Source organism: Vulpes lagopus, chromosome 12 (genome assembly GCF_018345385.1).
Source record: "Vulpes lagopus strain Blue_001 chromosome 12, ASM1834538v1, whole genome shotgun sequence".
NCBI classification, from domain to species: domain Eukaryota; kingdom Metazoa; phylum Chordata; class Mammalia; order Carnivora; family Canidae; genus Vulpes; species Vulpes lagopus.
The window spans coordinates 34,320,367-34,339,482 of NC_054835.1; the positions used below are offsets into that span (position 1 = coordinate 34,320,367).

The 19,116-nt window shown below is 40.4% G+C and overlaps 1 protein-coding gene across 1 annotated transcript in view; it reads right to left on the reverse strand.

Annotated features, from left to right (window-relative positions):
- Positions 1–12,782: 12,782 nt before the first annotated feature.
- Positions 12,783–19,116, reverse strand: part of UTP18 (UTP18 small subunit processome component) — a 43,802-nt gene continuing 37,468 nt past the window's right edge. The window contains exons 12-14 of the mRNA XM_041724884.1: positions 15,233–15,375; positions 13,678–13,716; positions 12,783–12,925 (exon numbers count right to left, since the gene is read on the reverse strand). Coding sequence (XP_041580818.1) covers positions 13,692–13,716; positions 15,233–15,375 — 168 coding nt within the window. The 3' untranslated portion in view covers positions 12,783–12,925; positions 13,678–13,691. The remainder of the gene's footprint in view (positions 12,926–13,677; positions 13,717–15,232; positions 15,376–19,116) is intronic.

Below are 19,116 nucleotides of genomic sequence, written 5' to 3' on the forward strand. Positions count from 1 at the left end.
AAAATTCTAAGGGAGTTAATTTTCAAACTTAGGTAGACATTTTCATACATCCACATTCTTTTAAAAATTATCTGATACACTTTATTTTAGGAAGTTATTTGAGAATGTGCTAAAGCAAAACAAGGAACCAAGCCAGGAAAATGGAAGATGTGGAACCAGGAAACACAGGTATAACAACCAAGAGAGCAGGGGAATCCTTGATTCCAGATGGGGGCAGAAGGAAGGAAGCAGACACCTGATCTAATGGCACAGCCTGGGGTAGGGGTAGGGTAGGGTAAACATAAAGAAAAGCAATGCAAGAAATTAAATGTTATCAAAATACACCATTTCTTTTTGAGTAAATAATATTTACTTAGTTATGATAATAAAAATATCATTTAACTGAAAATAACAAAATTGCCATATTAGAAGGATCAAATAGGAAAGGGGAGACTGGTGCAACAGACATAAATCCTCATTTGTTATAGCAGGAAGAAAACAGAATATCTAAAGATGATAGTTCATGAAACTATAGCATGAGCATATTACTTAGAGGTCTAGAAGCAACTACCAGGAGGAAGGACTAAGGGGATTCAAAAAGTCAGCTTCTAAAAAAATTTTTTTATAAATGTCAGCTTCTAAGAAGTAGGATTGAGGTTTAGCAGAAGGGAGACAGGGAGCATCTTTTCACCGTAAATCTTTTGGTATGACTTGATTTCTTTATTTTTTTAAAGATTTATTTATTTATTTGAGGGAGAAAGAGTATGCACACAGAAGAGGAGAGGCGCAGAGGGAGAGGGAGAATGTCAAGCCAACTCGACGCTGAGCCCTGAGCTCCACATGGGGCTTGATCCCACAACCCCAAGATCACAACCTGAACTGAAATCAAGAGTTAGACACCAAACTGACTGAGTCACCCAAGCACCCTGGTATCACTTCATTTCTTAACCATGCATATTATTGCTTTCAAAAAATTTTTAAAATCTGAATAAAGCCATTAACCTGATGGACAAAGACTAGATGAGGAACACAAATCAATTTATGTACTGGGGGCTTTGGGTAATTGTTTTCCTTCTCTTTGTTACACTTTGTTGTCATGGTAAAATTGTATATATCTATACAGATATACATATATGTTTATATGTTATATACATTATATATTATATAACTATTTTTTATATGTTATATACATTATATAACTATTACATACTATATCTTTTTATATCTATCTTACGTTTATTTATTTATACATTAGGCCTAATTTCAACACATACTATAACACGAAAATGTTTAAATTAATATAAAGAGGATTCTGGAAAGCTGGTAGCAACGGGATCATAATTTCTCAACGATCTCCAAATCAAAAGAAGAAGAAGCAACTAGATAACAAAACCAAAACTGTGCCACATTTACACCAAAATGTGACAAGATAGGGCAGCCTGGATGGCTCAGCAGTTTAGCGCCGCCTTCAACCCAGGGAGTGATCCTAGAGACCAGGGATTGAGTCCCATGTCGGGCTCCCTGCATGGAGCCTGCTTCTCCCTCTGCCTGTATCTCTGCCTCAGTCTCTCTCTCTCTCTCTCTCTCTCTCTCTCTCTCTCTCATGAATAAATAAATAAAATCTTAAAAAACAAAACAAAACAAAAAAAATGTGACAAGGTATACTCATGAACCCCAAAGTACAAATGAGTGGGAACCAACCACAAGAGCCACAAGACCATCACTATCAGCATTATCGGTCTCTTCTGTGGGGAGAGGCAACCCCGGAGCACCTGAGAGCAGGAGACCCTGACACAGGCCACAGGTGTTCTCTAGGAAACACCGAGGGCCAATCTCAAAGCAGCAGCTGCAGTGGGGAAGGGTCTGGCCCTCTCTCAGCCTGGGTGAGCAGAGGTTCTGCAGGAAAGAACAAGGGCTCACTTCTAGCATGGGGCGCCACACGGAGGGGACTCGGCACACCTGAAAGGCATGTTCATAAAACAAAATGAAGCCATGACTGGCTCCAATCAAGTTCAAATACATTTTTCAAACAACAATGCATAAAAGGACATTACAGATCAGAATTAGAAAGACTCAGAAGTGAGGTGACAAAACCCAGGGAAGAACAGAAAAGGGAAGAAAAGCACCATTTTGGAAGTGAAGACTAGACCAGGGAGAACACAAGATCAGATAGACACAACATGGTTCTTGAGAGAAATAGAAGGTGAAATGGTGGTGGGGTGCGGGAGCTGGGGGGAATAAAATAAAAAGAAATAAAGAATGGATAAAAAAGGGAGACTGACAAATACTAATGACAGGCAAAGAATATCAAACAGAGAGTAGAGCTCCTGAAGAAGAAAACCCACGGAAAGGAACAGAACAGATACCGCAAAGGATAATTCAAGAACACGTGCCTCAGTGGCTATGTTGTACACGTGACACTAATAGAACACTGTATGTCAACTACACTGGAATTATAATTAATTAATTCAAATATTAAAACACATAATGGAAACAAAGAAAACTTCCCTGAAATTTAAAAAAAAAAAATTCAAATCCTCACATTGAAAGAGCAGACCTCACACCTGAGAATACCGACCCAGAACAACCAGCTCCGACACATTCTGACGACTGGATTTTTAAAGAAAAAAAGAAAAACTCCTTTAACCGTCTGGAAAATAAGAGCATGTGACTTCCTAAGGAAAAGCAATTGAGACTATTATCAGAATTGTCTAACAGCAACACTATATGCCAAAAGGCAAAGGCATATTTAGGATACACAAGGAATAGAAATAGGAACCCAAGATTTTATAAGTAGTAAAAGTGGAAAAGGCTGTTGGTTCTCAAACTCAGGAACTTCCACGTGAGAGCTGAAATGGGCCCCCAGACCCCAGACGGGGCGGGCCAGGGGAGCCAGAAGAAAGAGACAGGCTGCTCCAGATGGGCAGGTGCAGGGTTAATAAGCAAGGGAACTTACTTTCCAGGCTGGTCTAGGGCAACTGCAAGACAAGTAGATCTCCACCTCCACCCACCATAATCTGAAAAGGTTCTGTGGAGGCTTTCATGGGATTGGACCACATATATTGTCCAGATTCCAACAGATTGCTATCTCAAGGCTGCACACTCCAAGGGCAGGGGTCAGGGTGAGAGGGGCCTCCGATTGCCCCAGCCAGCTCACAGGCTCACCAGTGGTCACATCCTTTCAATGGCCTCTTCCAAAAAAGACTTAGACAAACCTTATCAACATGCAACAAAGTCACTGCCCCACCTCCAGTTCTGTCTACTGAAAATGTTGAGACCCAGAAACCAGCCTCAGTAGCAATGAGCCATCACTAGCAACCAGAGTGCATGGTCCTGAAATAGAATTCTCATTCAAAGAAAGCGGTGAGTCTCAGAGCAGTGATGTTCCTTCCAGGTCTGGAGAAAGATGAACGTGAAACATCCTGTCATACCAAATAGCGATGAAACAATTTTAAAAACCGCTAGAGCAAACAACAACAACAAAAAACCACTAGAGCATGTCTAAAAATTCTAAAAAACAAAAAACCAGAAAAAAAAAAAAAAAACAGGAGAGCTTGTCTAAAGGACTCAGAAAGAAACTTGAAGAAGCTTCCACTGACCTGAGACAATAAATGCAATGAATTAAAACCCATCAAATACATTTAAATCCATAGGTTTGTAAATATTTTTTTAAAAAAATTGGAAACCATTGGAGGATAGTTAGGAAATTAACTTGTCTTGAAAACTGGTCAGTAGAGGGAAATAATCCAGCATTTATCCTGCCATTCCTATATGACTGGTTACCAACACTTGGTAACCAAATGATAAATGAGCGTATCTCTCTATAAAAGTATTCCAACTAATAAATGAAAAAGAAATGATGGAATTAGAGTATTACCATTTTGCAACCTTAATGAACTTACACATCCGAAGAAAGACCAGCAGGGATATGCTTGACTCTACCACAAGCATGCCACCCACAAAGCCCAGACTGCAGAACTCTGCCAGTCAAATGGTTGGAATTCTTCAACAAATAAATTGTGAAGGAAAAAAAAGAGGACGAATAAGGAATTTACAGATTGAAAGACACTTAAAAGAAATATCACATTTTTTTATGCCAACATTGTCCGGGAGCACACATTTGCATAACAGAATGAAAAAAGCAAAGAAGTGGCTACTACGCAAATCAGGAGAGTGGGGGCTGGATGGGGACAGTGCACATGGAGGGGTCCCCGGAGCAGGGCCAGCATTCAATTTCTTGATCTGAGCAGTGTTGATCTTATAATAAGTCATTGAGCCATGCTTTTGTTATGTGTGGCTTTTTGTATCTGTGTTTTCTTTCTCAATAAAAAACTATGATATGCTTAAGTAAAGACAGTCAGTTGGGGATTTTCACTCAGGGTCGATGAGGGTATGAACTGATAAAGGTTTTTGTAAGGCAATTTAACCATATCTATCTATATTTCAAATTAATACTGGTCCCATGTGCTTCACAGGGTCAGAAGAAAATAAGATAATGAATGTGGCTCTGCATGGATAAATGTGAAGGTCTATAGAAATACCAGATAAAGAGGAACTCCGGCTAACTGAGCACCTGCTGAATGTCAGGGACAGGGCTATGGGAGGCGCTTTCAACACATCCTCTCACTGAACCCTTTACACATCTCTGCGAGATAATTATCATCATTTCCAATGTGACAAAAAAGGCTCAGAGGGGTTCAGTGACTTACCCAGAGTCACTTAGCCAACAAGCAAGAGAACTTTTGCTTCAGAAATTAGTACTCCAGAGTAAGAGAACAAGGAGACACCAGCATCTACCCTGTAAATGTATCAAACAATGAAGAAGGATGAAACCCAAGGCTTTTACTGAACACAATGCAATGTTCTTGGTGACATATAAAAGCGAGAACCCCAGAGGCCTTGCATGAGAAGTTATCCTTTGCAGAAAGTGCAACAGTGTAAAATTCATTAGTATCTTTTCAGCAATATCATACATATTTTTTTTTACAATATCTGCTTTAAGGATTAAACGGTTCTGCAATTTTCAAATGCATGAACATATAGATAGGTCTTTGGAGGGACTCGAAGTAATTCCACTCAACAGACAACTAAGTGAATGCCCAGCTGAAGATTCAGGGCATCCTCTGTATTGGTGGACCTACCAGCCCCGTAACCACTGAGCACCCTTCCTGATCCCTCCTGAGACAGGCCTGCATCCCATCCTGGCGGCCACTGAGCCACAGGCAGAAATTTGGCCTTTAGGCCTCTGGATGTGAGCACCAGGAAGAATTCTGGCAAGAGGAGGAGAAGCCAAAAAGAGAATTCACAAACACGTAAGTGGGTCATGTAGGTTCCCAAGGGAAAGACCATTCGTTCCAAAGGCCACTCTGAGAGGAGAAAGAGCACCAAACTCAGAGTCAGGACACCTGGGGGCCTGATTGCCATTTACTGGATTTGTGACCTCAGATCAAGTCATTTAACATTTCTGAAACTGAGCCTTCCCGGGGTATAAAAGGGTTAATAGCACCTGCCCTGCCTACCTCTGGAGGCAGCTCTAGCTTCACATGAGGAAATAAGTATAACTGGCATTTGTTGAATGCTTGCCATGTGCCGGGCCACAGGGCGTGGCTTTGTTGCTGTAGTGCCTCCTAATTCTCCACCAAGCTCTGGAGTGGCTCTGCTGTTCTCTCTTTTTTATAAGGCAAGAATCTGAGACTTGGAGAGTGTCAAAGATTTGGGCTATTTAAAGCAAGTTGACTGACTCTGTGCTCTTAACTATGACACCGTACTGCCTCCCGGAGCACATCCCCAAGAAGGCCCCATGTCTTTAAAACTGTGCAACAGGGCACCTGAGTGGCTCAGTCAGTTAAGCATCTGCCTTCGGCTCAGGTCAGGATCCCAGGGTCCTGGAATCAAGCCCTGCATTTGGCTCCCTGCTCAGTGGTGAGTCTGCTTCTCCCTCTCCCTCTCTCTCTCTGTGATCTCTCTCTCACTCTCTCAAATAAATAAAATCTTTTTTAAAAAGCCATAGCTAACATTTTAAAAAAATAATAATAGCAGTAATACAACTTATCAAGACCTTACACTTGCTGGACTCAATGCTAAAGTGCCATATGAACATCATAAGCAAGTTATCCAAAACTTAGAAATAAAACAAAATGATTGCTTCATGCCCTTTCAAAGTCATGTTAGGGCACTAAGAAGAGTCACTGCAGTGTCCATTCTCAGCAAACAGAAGGGATGACTGAGGCAGAGCTATCCAAGAGGAGGGAGAGGTCCACAGGAGTCCCAAGAGCTTCCTGGAGGACCCAGGGTGCCACCTAAAGAGAAGCAGTTAGGGAATGCACAGGGCATCTTCTTCATAAGAGGTTGGGTGATTCCACAGAGCATGGAGGAGAAGTGGCATGAGGTGGCTGGAGGGGCAGGGGGGAGGAACTCCTCCTGTCTTCCAAACTCAATTTCAACATGGCCTCCTTGGGGACCCATTAGATCTGGTCAAGCTCCCCCTGCCCCCTCCAGGTTCCCAAAGCACTCTGCCCTTCCACTTTGATCACACTGGTTGAACTGGTAATTACCTAACATGGGACTTTCCCTTCATGAGGGTGGGGACTGTATCCATCTAGGACTACTAGGAATCCAGGGTGAACAACAGAGCACCTGACACACGCAGTCTCTCAACTGAGATATCCTAGGGGTTGGGAGGGGTTGGGGAAGGTAGGAGATGGATGGTCTGAAAATCTAGATGAAGGTACCATAGGAGGAAGGAATTATGTTGGAAGAAGCAAGGGTTTGAGGAAAATAGCATATAAAATAACAGTATACCATCTTACTGGGACTTCTGGAAATTTTATTTCACTTTACTATGCCAAGCCCATGTATGCTTTCTGACGGGGAGGCAGGACCTACAATGAGGGAATTTTATCACTGCTTGGCTGTCAATGAGAAAACGCATTTGCCGGCTGCTGGCTGATTCAAAGTTTCACGGTTTATTCTCAACTCATCATCTATTTTAAAAACTACTGACTTGAGCTTCGCCTCCAGCTACCTATATATAGTTCATCTCTCCTTATGCCTCAGGATTCCCTCTTAAGCTCTACTTTACAATTTAACCTCTAAAATAGTCCCAATTCCAAATATTCTGACCTGCTCTCTATATAAACCATCAAAATACCTTAGAAGTTTCATCATTTCTAATTTCATATTATACCTCTAAGATGGCTTCTCATATCTGAGAGAGGCACAAAAATCCTTAGCCAATCCATGTATCTTGATTTGGGATTCTGGAAATATGCTTTTGGTCATCATTACCCCACATTTCCCCTTTGTTCTCTCTATAATCAAGTCAGACTTTTTTAAGCTTATAAAATTATGTATCTAATATGTGGAGCAAGCATTGAACTAGATGTTGAGTTACAAAGATGGATAAAGTAATAACAGGAGAAAAATGTGTTAACAAATACAGTCAGGAAGGAGGGAGGGGAGACTACTTTCTCTGAGGAACTAGAATTAACTTCTCTTAGACGTTATGTGAATTATGTAACTTTTGCTCCTTTTCCAATGGATGAAATCAAAATACAGCACAAGCAAATTCAAATGATAGCTATCATTTTTCACTCATTACTCAATATCTAGTGGTAAGATTTTTATCATTGCCTGTCAAAGAGAAAGAGGGAAGTGATTCTCTCATTTACCGTCGGTGGGAATGTCATTGTCATAGATACTTTAGAGAATTTCTATCAAAATTTTTAATCAAAAATTTAAATGTGGGGGCGCCTGGGTAGCTCAGTCAGTTAATTAAGCATCTGCCTTTGGCTCAGGTCATGATTCCAGGATCTAGTCCCACATTGGACTCTCTGCTCAATGGAGAGTCTGCTTCTTCCTCTCCCTCTGCCTGCTGCTCCCCCTACTTGTGCTCTTTCTGTCTTTCTCTCTCTCTCTCTGTCAAATAAAATCTTTTAAAAATATTTTTTAATGTGTTTAGCTGGCAATTCTACTTCAGGTATCTCTCGTGGGAAAATACACATGTATACAAAGAGACCTATATAAGGAAGCTACTTGCAGCATTGCTTGCAATACTAAAAGACAGGAAACTACCCAAGTGCTTTTCAATAAGACATACTATGCAAAAGTTACAAAGAATGAGCTAAGTCCATCCTATCACATCTGTCAGATAAGTGAAATTAAATGAAAATAGTTGGAGAGTATTAAAATCTGAGACTACTGGAGCACCTGAGTGGTTCAGTCAGTTAAGCATCTGCCTTCAGCTCAGGTCATGATCTCAGGGTCCAGTCCCACATCGGGTTCTCTGCTCAGTGGGGAGTCTGCTTCTCCCTCTTCCTCTCCCCCTGCTTATGCTTGCTCTCTCTCTCTCTCTCTCTCTCTCTCTCAAATAAATAAAATCTTTAAAAAAGAAAGAAAAGTGGTGCTGAGCCATAGTCTGAAAAAAAGGTTTTGTTTCTTGCATCTGAACACAAATAATTGATGACAAAAATAAAAACAAAAAACCTACTAGGAAGATACACATCCAACTATTTATTAATAGAGGTCCCCTCAGGTATGAAGGGAAAAGACTTTCATTTTTCTTGAAGTACATTTTTTCCAAAAAACATATTTGAGTATTTAAGCTAAAAATTGAAAGAAAAAAAAAAACAATTACAGTTCAACTTTAGTAACCATACATGGCCTATACATTTGGATTCCAATTTCTCCAGTCTTACACCTCCATTTTTCCAGACCCTGATTCATTTATCTTTTTTCTCTTCACTGTGTGTTTTGGAAAACCACTTCAAACCTTCCATAAAAAGACCATATAAACAAAGAAACAAATGCAACAAAGGGTATAGGTACCATGAAAGAAGTCCATCTCCATCCTGCTAGATGTGCAGTGTTTGAAAGGGAGAAAAAGAAAAGGCGAGGAGGAAGCATCAGCAAGAACAAAGGTATGGGGGAGAAATTTCAAGTAGCTCAAGATTTCTGGAGCACCAGGTAAATGAGAAAGCTGGAGAGACAGGAAGAGGCCAGATAGATAATGGGCCTCTCTACCAAATGAAGGAGCTTGAGTATCATCTTGTCCATGACTGTGGTCACAATGGATTATAATGGCAGCAGCTAACATTCATTGACAGCTTGCTCTGGGCCAGGAGCTGGTCTAGCCTGATAACTAGTCCTGCAAGGCAGCTCAATTATTATATCTTTTCTGTAGATGGGGAAAGGAAAGGATTTGGGAGAGATGAGCTGTAGGATTTTGAGCAAGAGTAGTACGTTGAGATTTGTATTTTTAAAACACATCTCTATACATACTCAAATATTTACAGATGAAGTGATACATCTTGGCTTGGCTTCAAAATTACCAGAGAGTGTGTAGGTGGGGACATAAAGATTTCCAGGAGCTGATTATTGCCAAAGCTGGGTGATCCCTCCAAAAAGGTTTATTATATTAGTATCTCTCCTTTTGAATATGTTTGAAATTTTCCATAATAAATGTTTTTTTAAATAAAATCTCTGGCTGCAATGTGAACATCCAACTGAAAAGCGTGAAGCAGGAAGTAATGACACCCAGCCAGGGGATTAACAGATGAGGGCTGATAAGAGCTGGGGAATAGATAAAGAAAAAAGGGCTTTTTGCAAGAAAAATAAAATGGCTTAGTAACTAGTCCTTGTGGTGAGAAGGAGAGAGAGAGAAAAATCTCAGGTTTCAAGTCAGTCTCAGGTACCTTGTTGAAGTGACTAGGTTAATGGAGGAGCTGTTAACGTGACAGGGAATGCGAAGACAAGTTTGGGATAGTGGAGGGAAGGGTGTCGAAATGTGTTCAGTTTGGGATGTGCCAGGTTTGCTGTGGCAATAGGTTAGACCTCCAAACTGATGGCCTTGAGTATATATTCCCAAAATAAACATATTTGTTTATAGATGACCCACACAATCTTTAGTATAAATACATTTTGCACAGCGTGGGAGTTGTACTATTTCCCTCCCGCCATCTATTAGGGCTGTATACTGTTAGAGTAAGCACACCCTACTTTGAGGATCAGTGATCAATTTAAGGATGATGGCTTTAGAGACTGGGATGTTCAACCTCTCCAAAACTCAATTTATTTCCCTGTAAAAAGGAAGTCTCAGGGCGCCTCGGTGGCTTACTCGGTTAGTCCAACTCTTAGTTTTAGCTCGGGTCATGACCTCTGGGTTGTGAGATCTAGTGCTGAGTCTTCAGGCTCTGTGTTCAGCTGGGAGTCTGCTTGAGGATTCCCTCTCTCCCTTTCCCTCTGCCCCTCCCACTGCTCACACTCCCTTTCTCTCTAAAATAAAATCTTTTTTAAAAAGTTGCAACTAAGGACACCTGGTCCCTAGTTGGGACACCTGGGTGGCTCAGCGGTTTAGCACCTGCCTTCAGCCCAGGGCATGATCCTGGAGTCCCAGGATCAAGTCCCACATCAGGCTCCCTGCATGGAGCCTGCTTCTCTCTCTGCCTGTGTCTCTGCCTCTCTCTGTGTCTCTTATGAATAAATAAACAAAATCTTTAAAAAAGTTGCAACTATAAAAAAAAAAAGTATCCCTTTCCTTAGAGGGACAATGAGAATTTCATGAGATTACATGCATATACTGATGTCAGCAAAAGTACAGTGTCAGAGGCTCAGAAATGCTATTTCCACTCCACATCCTACCTTCTCCCCACACCTCTTGCCCCAGCCCCCATTTCCTCATGAGAATGGCAGAAGAGACAATGCTTGTGTCTCACGTGATTTTTCTTTGTGATGAATTTGGAAATGCATAAAATGGGATGCCTAGTAGCCTGAGCTAGTGGTAGGCACTTCCTTTCATGCACATTTGCTAGTTTCCATCCCATCCTCTAGCTGAAGTGCAGAAATGCTGGTCACAAGCCCTGCAGTAGGTCACCACATTCTGTGCAGACTTGATAAGGGCTCCATAGCCTCACCAGACTTACATATGCACACTTACATCTGGAAAGACTTCTCAACTGTAATCTGTTCAGACAATTACAAGAATTTCAACAGATTAATAATTCTTTAGATCACTATTAGTGGGGATAGGGGAGAGATGAGTGGGATACACCAAAGATTTCAATTTCAAACTCCAAATAAACCTGAGTATATCCTGTGAGGCTCTGGACGGCAAAATATCACATCACAGCTCAAGATGCCCCCCCATCCCAAAACAGACAGAAGCCACATTCATGCTATCGTAGCAAGTGCCAAGAGAGAACTGTAAATGAGATCATGACTGTGGCTCTCAACTCCTCGAGGACTTAGCTTGGCACTAGCTACACAAAGCAATGAGAATCTGACTAAAATTCCCAACTCCCATCGAGGGTAAATAAACATTCAAAGACAAGACACAGGTTTGGTAGCCTGTCTGTAGAGCAAACAGCACATTTATCTATCTTAGAGATCAGAACTGGGAATTCTTTGCTCTGCCCCTCGCAGAGTATAAAAATGATCTAGAGGTGTTAAAAGTAGTTAAAATTTCAACTCCTACTTCCATCATTTTCTCTAGAATGATTAATTCCTGTAAATCCTTATACTCCTAGGAACTGAAAAGCATATGCAAAATAAGCACATCGAAGGCTTGGTATCCGTATCTGAAATAAACAATGATGTAGCCGAAGTGAAAGAGGAGGTGATGATAAACAGCTATGAAGAGCCTTGCCTTTGATTACTTGCAGTCCAATGCTGCCCTCTAGTACTTCATGAGAGGCATAACACGAACACATCAACAGTTTCAGGACTGACATTTTTAGCATTAATATCTACTACTGAAGTTGTTGCTCAGCAAGGAGGGGACAGGTAGGGGCCTCTACAATTACACAGCCAATAGCCCACCTTTAATAAAAAGTGTCTTTTCAGAAAGATCCCAGCACACGTTAACACAAGACCTATTGGGCTGCTCTAGGTCATCACCAGTAGATGGCCTAGAAGGACCTTGAAGACACTGAAGATGCCCTTCACTGAGCTGTTTGTTTGAAATACAGTTAAGTGGGATCTGTTATTTCTTCGGGCAGAGTCAGAGCCATTGTCAAAAAGCTTCTTCCTCTAACCTGACTTTTCCAGGTGTTCGCAAGGGGGTGGGGTGAAAGTTCTTAGACCTACTTGATACTTTGCATAACTAATACTCCTTAAATACATGGTCGATGTCAGCATTCCCTAAGAAATGTAGAGACTGGTTTAAAACAAAGTTACACTACAACCAAATTAGGCAACCATCAGCCCTGGAACCTAAATTAAATGGAACTTTTTTTTTTAATTTGAGAGAACGAGCGAGCATGAGCAGGGGGAGAAGCAGAGGGAGAAGACTCCCCACTGAGCAGGGAGCCCAAGATCATGACCAGAGCCGAAGGCAGATGCTTAACCGACTCAGCCACCCAAGTGCCCCTAAATGGAACATTTAAATTGACATAATAAATATTTCTAGGAAATGGAGTGGCTAATCAGGACACATGTACCCCCACAAACACCAATGACAATTTGAAGTAATATGCCCAGAAAAGTCTTATTTCCATTATCACCATTCCAAGAAAACTTGGAAGCTCAAAATTAATTCCATGAGATCTCACTGCTCTCCTATCAAGCCAAGTGACTTCAATAGCTCCAAAGCTCCAAAGAGGCTCTGTTAGCTGATACACTGAAACACGGAGAGTTCTATGCTGGGAAAGGGGGAAATAGTAATTAGGGTAAACTGTGAAGTAGGAGAGTATCTTTTTGTATTATTTCTGGCTCCTGACAGGTGTTTCCAATCTCTCATGTTTAGTCAGAAAAGAAATGCGTCCCAAACAGTGTGTTTGTGTGTAGGTGGGAAGGAAAGAACAACATAATTTTCAAACAAAAGTTGCTATTTATTAAGACGTTGCTGTTAAATAAGCACAGCTGACTCAAATCATTATACATATATCATCACACATTAGAAAGTTTCTGAAAAGATATATCAGGATGGGCTTCTCTTGTGGCTCAACTGCATCTGAGAAAAGAACAAAAGAAATTATACATGATTTACAGCTGCTAGTCATCAACAAACATACATGCTGGCTCTATAATTTGGAGAGGCAGGACAGACCGCTTTTCCCCTCTTGGCTAATGTTTTGTTCAACAATTAAACCTATATGCACTCTCAAGAGTCTCCTCAATGTGGAGAGAACATGTATGAAACTCAGAAAAGACCAACTTAGTCAATTGTGATGAACAAGCCAATGCAAAGCTCAACCTCAGAACCATCACATTTCCAAGTCAAAGATCAAGCCATGGAAAAGGGAAGGATGTCCTACTATTTTAAATACTGGGCAGCAAAACTAATGACCAGCCATTACCTAGCTCCATGACAAGCTACCATTTAAGTTGCCAAAGGGCAAGCCATTTTTAATCTCTCAAGAAGCAAAAAATAAGGGGGTTTGAGCCATGGAAACTGTAACTGTATCTGAAGATACTTCTCACTATTATGTCTATCCTTTGTGGATTACATGTTCAGTAATAACAATTCTGATGACCATTACCGAACACCATATTAGAAATCTGACCTCAGAAAAAGAGCCCAATTGTGATTGGAATAAAAATTCCCAAGGAGGGTTCAAGTCCAACTAGGCTGTTCATGATCTACTTCCATCCTACTTCCCCACCCAAAGATACAGCAACCCAGGTACAGCTAAGGTGGTCCCTCTGCTAAATGACAGCAATGGATATAACCTTTAAAACCTAAAGAATAAAAGATTTTCTTACTTTAAATATTCTCTTTAGAAGTCTGAGTAATGGTGCAACCTGAAAAAGTAAAAGACAAATCATCTAAACAACTGTGTGATTACCAGGAGTATTGTCAATCAGATCACGGAATAGCAAATAGGAAGATTTTCAGGGGGAAAAATGTGATTGTAATCATTCTCACCAGGCAGCTAGGTTAAGACTCCTCAATCTGACATTCTGAAGGATCCTAAAGCTAACTCCTCAGATTTTAGTAAAAACATTACACTTGTGGGATGCCTGGGTGGTTTAGCGTCTGTCTTCAGCTCAGGGTGTGATCCCAGGATCAAGTCCCAAATCGGGCTCCCCCCGCATGGAGGCCGGCTTCTCTCCCTCTGCCTACTCTCTCTCTCATGAATAAATAAATAAAATCTTAAAAAAAAAAAAATTACACTTGCTCCACAGCATCAGTGGGAGTCTAGGAAATACCTCATCAGTCGTACCCAACAGACACGTTAGTCCAACTCACTTGCTAGAAACAGTCTCACTAGATAGCAGTGCTCTCAAGAAGACCCTAATGCTTCTAGTGCTTAAACTTAGAGAAAAGAGGATGCAATTATAATAAAATCAAAGCTTTGGGAGAGAATTTCTAAGTGCAGTAGGAACCTGCATGCTTTTATAAAACTTGAACTAAAAGAACCACTCCAAAAATGATTGGGAAGGAGAATGATGGAATGCATCAATTTTCCAGGTGTATCCCATTTTCCTTTCAAAGCAGAACTTGAGATCTTATTACTGTTTGCTATATCCTCTTTTCACAATTATCTCCTCAAAACCAATTTACATTCCTCCTTTTCTTCATGCCAGATTTCAGTATCCTGAAATAAACATAGGGTCCTAAGCAATATTCACCATCAACTCAAGGGAGCAAGGACAGAGGCTGTGACCAAAGTTACAGGCTTCCAGTTCATCAGCTCCCCCAGAAGAGCCACCTCGTCACCTGTATCTTCTAGCAACTATGCAATTAGAGTTTGTTTGTTCCCGCTTTATAGCCCAATATGTTGAGTGCAGAAAAGAACCTGGGCAGAGCATAACTTTTAGATCTCTCTATGGTTGATATCCTTATTTACAGCTACAGCTGCAGGGAAAGCAGTACCTTTTTCAAAAAAAAAAATCACTTAAATCTTGTGGAATAAATATGAATTATCAAATCGACAAGGGTTAATCTAAACATAAGGCACTAAGAAAGTGGCATCATTAAAGTGGCTACTCTTCCTCAAATTGACATTCTCAAAATATACCTTACCACTCCCAAATAAATATTTTTTTAATTAATAAATAAACCTCCAGGTGAACTTTTCTTCTAGTCACATTTTATGGTAGAAAGATGCATTTTGTTAGACAATGAGGAGGACAGTCAAGCTAAATTGACAAGCTTAACTCTACAATAATTTATGACTGTAGTTGATCAATAAGCTGCAGAATTAATAAACTGCATTTAAGTGTTGAAATGAGAATATAACAACAGTATCTCTTCATACTCTCAAAAGAAGGTTACAAGTATTTCTGACCTTTAAAACAGATAAATAACACCCACCTATATAGCAGGGCCTTGCCCTTTTCGTTCCCCAAGGCAAAATATCCACTTCTGGGAGAAAAATCCATGGTATGAACAAGAGAAATAGTCTTCTTTTTAATGACTGGGAAGTTTGAAAATACTGTACAGGAGGGAAGGTGAACCTGTAGGAAATAGTTCAAAACTTTAAATCACAATAATTGCAAACTCATCTTTCTTAAATTTTAGGTATTGTCCACCTTTCTGATAGAACAGTAAGTTCATTTTGATTGTAGTACAGAGCAAAGTGTTCTGAAATTAAAATTTGCTTTTCGATTTGCTTTAACTAAGAGAACGGAGGAAGAGAAGAAAAGTGTCTCCTTAATACTTCTAATGCAGCATCTAGCATGGTGCTCCGTGAGATTCTGATGTTTGCTGAGTGAATGAGTAAATGAACACACACACTAAAGTAAAAGTCCACAACGGTACCCATTACTGCTGTAACGTAAGGATCATGGTAAACAATACTAAAATTTGGTCACAATTATGACCTCAACTATGAAGAGTCTGATTTTATATAACTGAAGCCTAGCAAAGTCCTACCAACTATTCCAATATCACATAATTTCCTTTCTACACTTTTATTTTCAACCTATATAATGTATTCTTGGCCTTTTCCAATCTCCTCTGAAGGAAAACAAACTCATGAAAACCTGCTTCGTCAAGTGAAACTGCATTCCAATTTAGACAGAGCCAAAAACTCACTCCCAGGCCTGACCTAAACATGGGGCGTGGGGGTGGGGGCCACACAGGCTCTTTCTCCAAAAGAGTCTACTTCAGGGGAAATGAGCCTGAACCTAAGACTGATGGAACGAGCCCTCATCCGACTTGTGGATAAACAGAACGCTAGCACAAAAGCAGTTACCCAAAATAGACTAGGATTTTAACAACTCTCACTTTCAAATATTCTCTACCTCTTCTAAAACATACTGTACCTTCATATTCCAAGATATGCGGAGAGCTATCACTCAGCTATTTATGTTGGTAGCCTGTCACCCTCCACACGTTTAGATGAGACTTTAAACCATCCAATCAAGGTTATTTTCATAGATGAGCCCCGGGTAAAACCTAGTGATATACACATCTGTCTATAGATTTCAGTTAGTCACTTATTAGGCCCTATTCATTCTGATATATACCTACGGACCGTTTTGTTAAGTGTAAGAAAGCAAAGTTCAGGGATCCCTGGGTGGCGCAGCGGTTTAGTGCCTGCCTTTGGCCCAGGGCGCGATCCTGGAGACCTGGGATTGAATCCCACATCGGGCTCCTGGTGCATGGAGCCTGCTTCTCCCTCTGCCTGTGTCTCTGCCTCTCTCTCTCTCTCTCTGTGTGACTATCATAAATAAATAAACATTTAAAAAAAAAAAAAAAAGAAAGAAAGCAAAGTTCAAGGTGAATCTCCAAGCCACTTCCATTCTCAACTTTCCCAGAAAGCAGAGTCTTCCTGTGCAGCATAGCATCAACGCACAGACAGTAGTACTACTGAGAAGTGGTCTAGATCCATTACAGCCAAGAAGCTGGCAGTGCCTGGACTTGATCTTAACTTTTAAAGTTCTTAAATACCATTTTCTATATAGGTTCCTTGAAAAATATATTTTAAAAAAAAACTAAATACTTAACACAGACTAGTTATTTCAGGAGAGAAGCCACAATGTGAATATCGCAAAATTTATTTACACTTACTTTGGGAATGTGGAAATTATATGAATTTTTGAAAAGTGGTTTGGCTTCTTGTACTCTGCTTAGGCTGTTCTAAGTTTGCATCCTCCAAGCAAGCACCGACTTTAAACAGGAGATCCAAGGCATCATGGGAACAGACCATCAGGAAATAACCATTTTCTACAAGTGCCAACTGTCCTATGCCTCACTTTTGTTTCCACCCTATATGTCACCTGGTACTTTTAAACTATGCCCCAGATATTTGCTTATTAACTTTGCTAGCATGACGTTGAAGTCTGAGAAGCTGCTTTTCTGACTCTTCCAAAATGAAACACACCAGAACTGACCTTTCCACTTGAATAACTTCTTAAAGATAATTAAGCCATCCTCTTTATTTTCTAACCTAAATTGGAAAAAACAGTCTCCTAATTTGGATTCATGTAACTTTATACTTAGGTCAACTGCTTATTACAAATAGGGAACTCACTATGGGGCAAACATTGGGGCATAAGACATAACATAAATTTTTTAAAAGCCATTTTTACCAGAAGGTCACTGTGTTATTTTTAGCTAAATAAACAGAAGAGAGTATCAGAAATACTGTGGTAAATACACATACTTAACAAAGTTTATGATATAAATGGTGATTCCTCAGATAACAAATAACCTACACAACTCTACACAGTTGGCCATGGCTTCATACAACAGGCCAGTGTGCTCCTTCAGACAGAGGATAAAAACCAATTCATCAACCACTTATTTTTATATTTTATCTCCTCCAGACTTGACTATCAAGAGCAAAAACATGTTTACAGTGGTCTCCTAAGAGACCCAGCTGTATCTATTTGTGAAGTACCCACCCCCCCCCTCCCCACCCCCGCCCCTGAATCAGCACTTCCTCCTTCAAACCAGCCAACTCCCACCCACCTGCTGAGACATCAGCTGTGCTCAAACCTCTCTTTATGGCCCTTGTATTAAAAGCTCTAATTGAATTGTTAATTAAGAAAAAGCTCAAGGGCCTGGTGGCTCAGTCGATTAAGCATCTGACACTTGATTTTGACTCAGGTCATGATCTCAGGATGCTGGGATCAAGCCCCACCGCAGGATCCATGCTCAGAGGGGAGTCTGCTGCTTGAGTTTCTCTCTCTCCCTCTGCTCCTTGCACCCAACCCCTTGCACTCACGCATGCTCTCTAAAATAAATAGATTCTTTAAAAGAAAAGAAAAAAACACAACTTCTTTACCTCAGAAAGTTCCCTTTACCTCTGACACTACATCTGCATTACATTTAAGGGCCAAGGTATCAAAATTCATCAAGTAAAAAAGCTCACTCATCCTTAATTTAATGGATAAAAAGTTCCACGACTTTCTACTATCAAATATTGTAGATGCACTAACAATTTAACTTCTGAGTCTCTTACTGCCTCAATGGCTTAGATTTATACTCACTGTTTTGTGCTGGGGTAACAGGATTGTTTGGATCATTATAAGAGACTGCCTTTAATGATACTAATGCTGTTTCGCTGAGGCATTCTGAAGCTGCTATGCCTGGCTTCTTTCCATTAGATATTATGGTTGACTACCATTTAAAAAATGGGATTTGGCTGTTACTAATGAATTCCTTGTGTGATTTTGCCACAGTAAAAAACCATAAATGCTGCCATGCTCACTGAAGCAAACTAGGCAGAACTAACTACGAGGCATCTAGCAGGATATATTATGTCAACAGGAGACGGATCCCATGGTTTTCTAGAACAATTTAATACCATTAAAATGATAAAAGGTCACTGTGTGCTAGTCATCCACTCCCATTAGAGAACTGAGGACTTTAAAACTGACTTGAATTAGAACCTTCTCATGCATCAAACCATCCATTCAACATAAAGGCAGTAAAACACAATGCTGTATTTTTCATTCTTTTCCAACAGAATTCTTTGTTCCCTCCAAGAAAATCTTATGGAGAATGCCAACATACACCAATGATAACAGCAAAGCTGCTCTGTGTGATATGGGTAGGGCTTAGCCTCCTTGCTCTACTTGCCATTTGAAGTTTTGTACACATTTCAGGGAACAGAGGAATTCAGTTGGAAAACCACTAAAGTACTAGGAAGAATGGAGAATCTAGAAGCACAGTTCTGCCCTTTACTAGCTCTCGACTTTGGGTGAGTTAATCCTCTGAGGACTGTTACTTGGCCCCAATTATTGTGA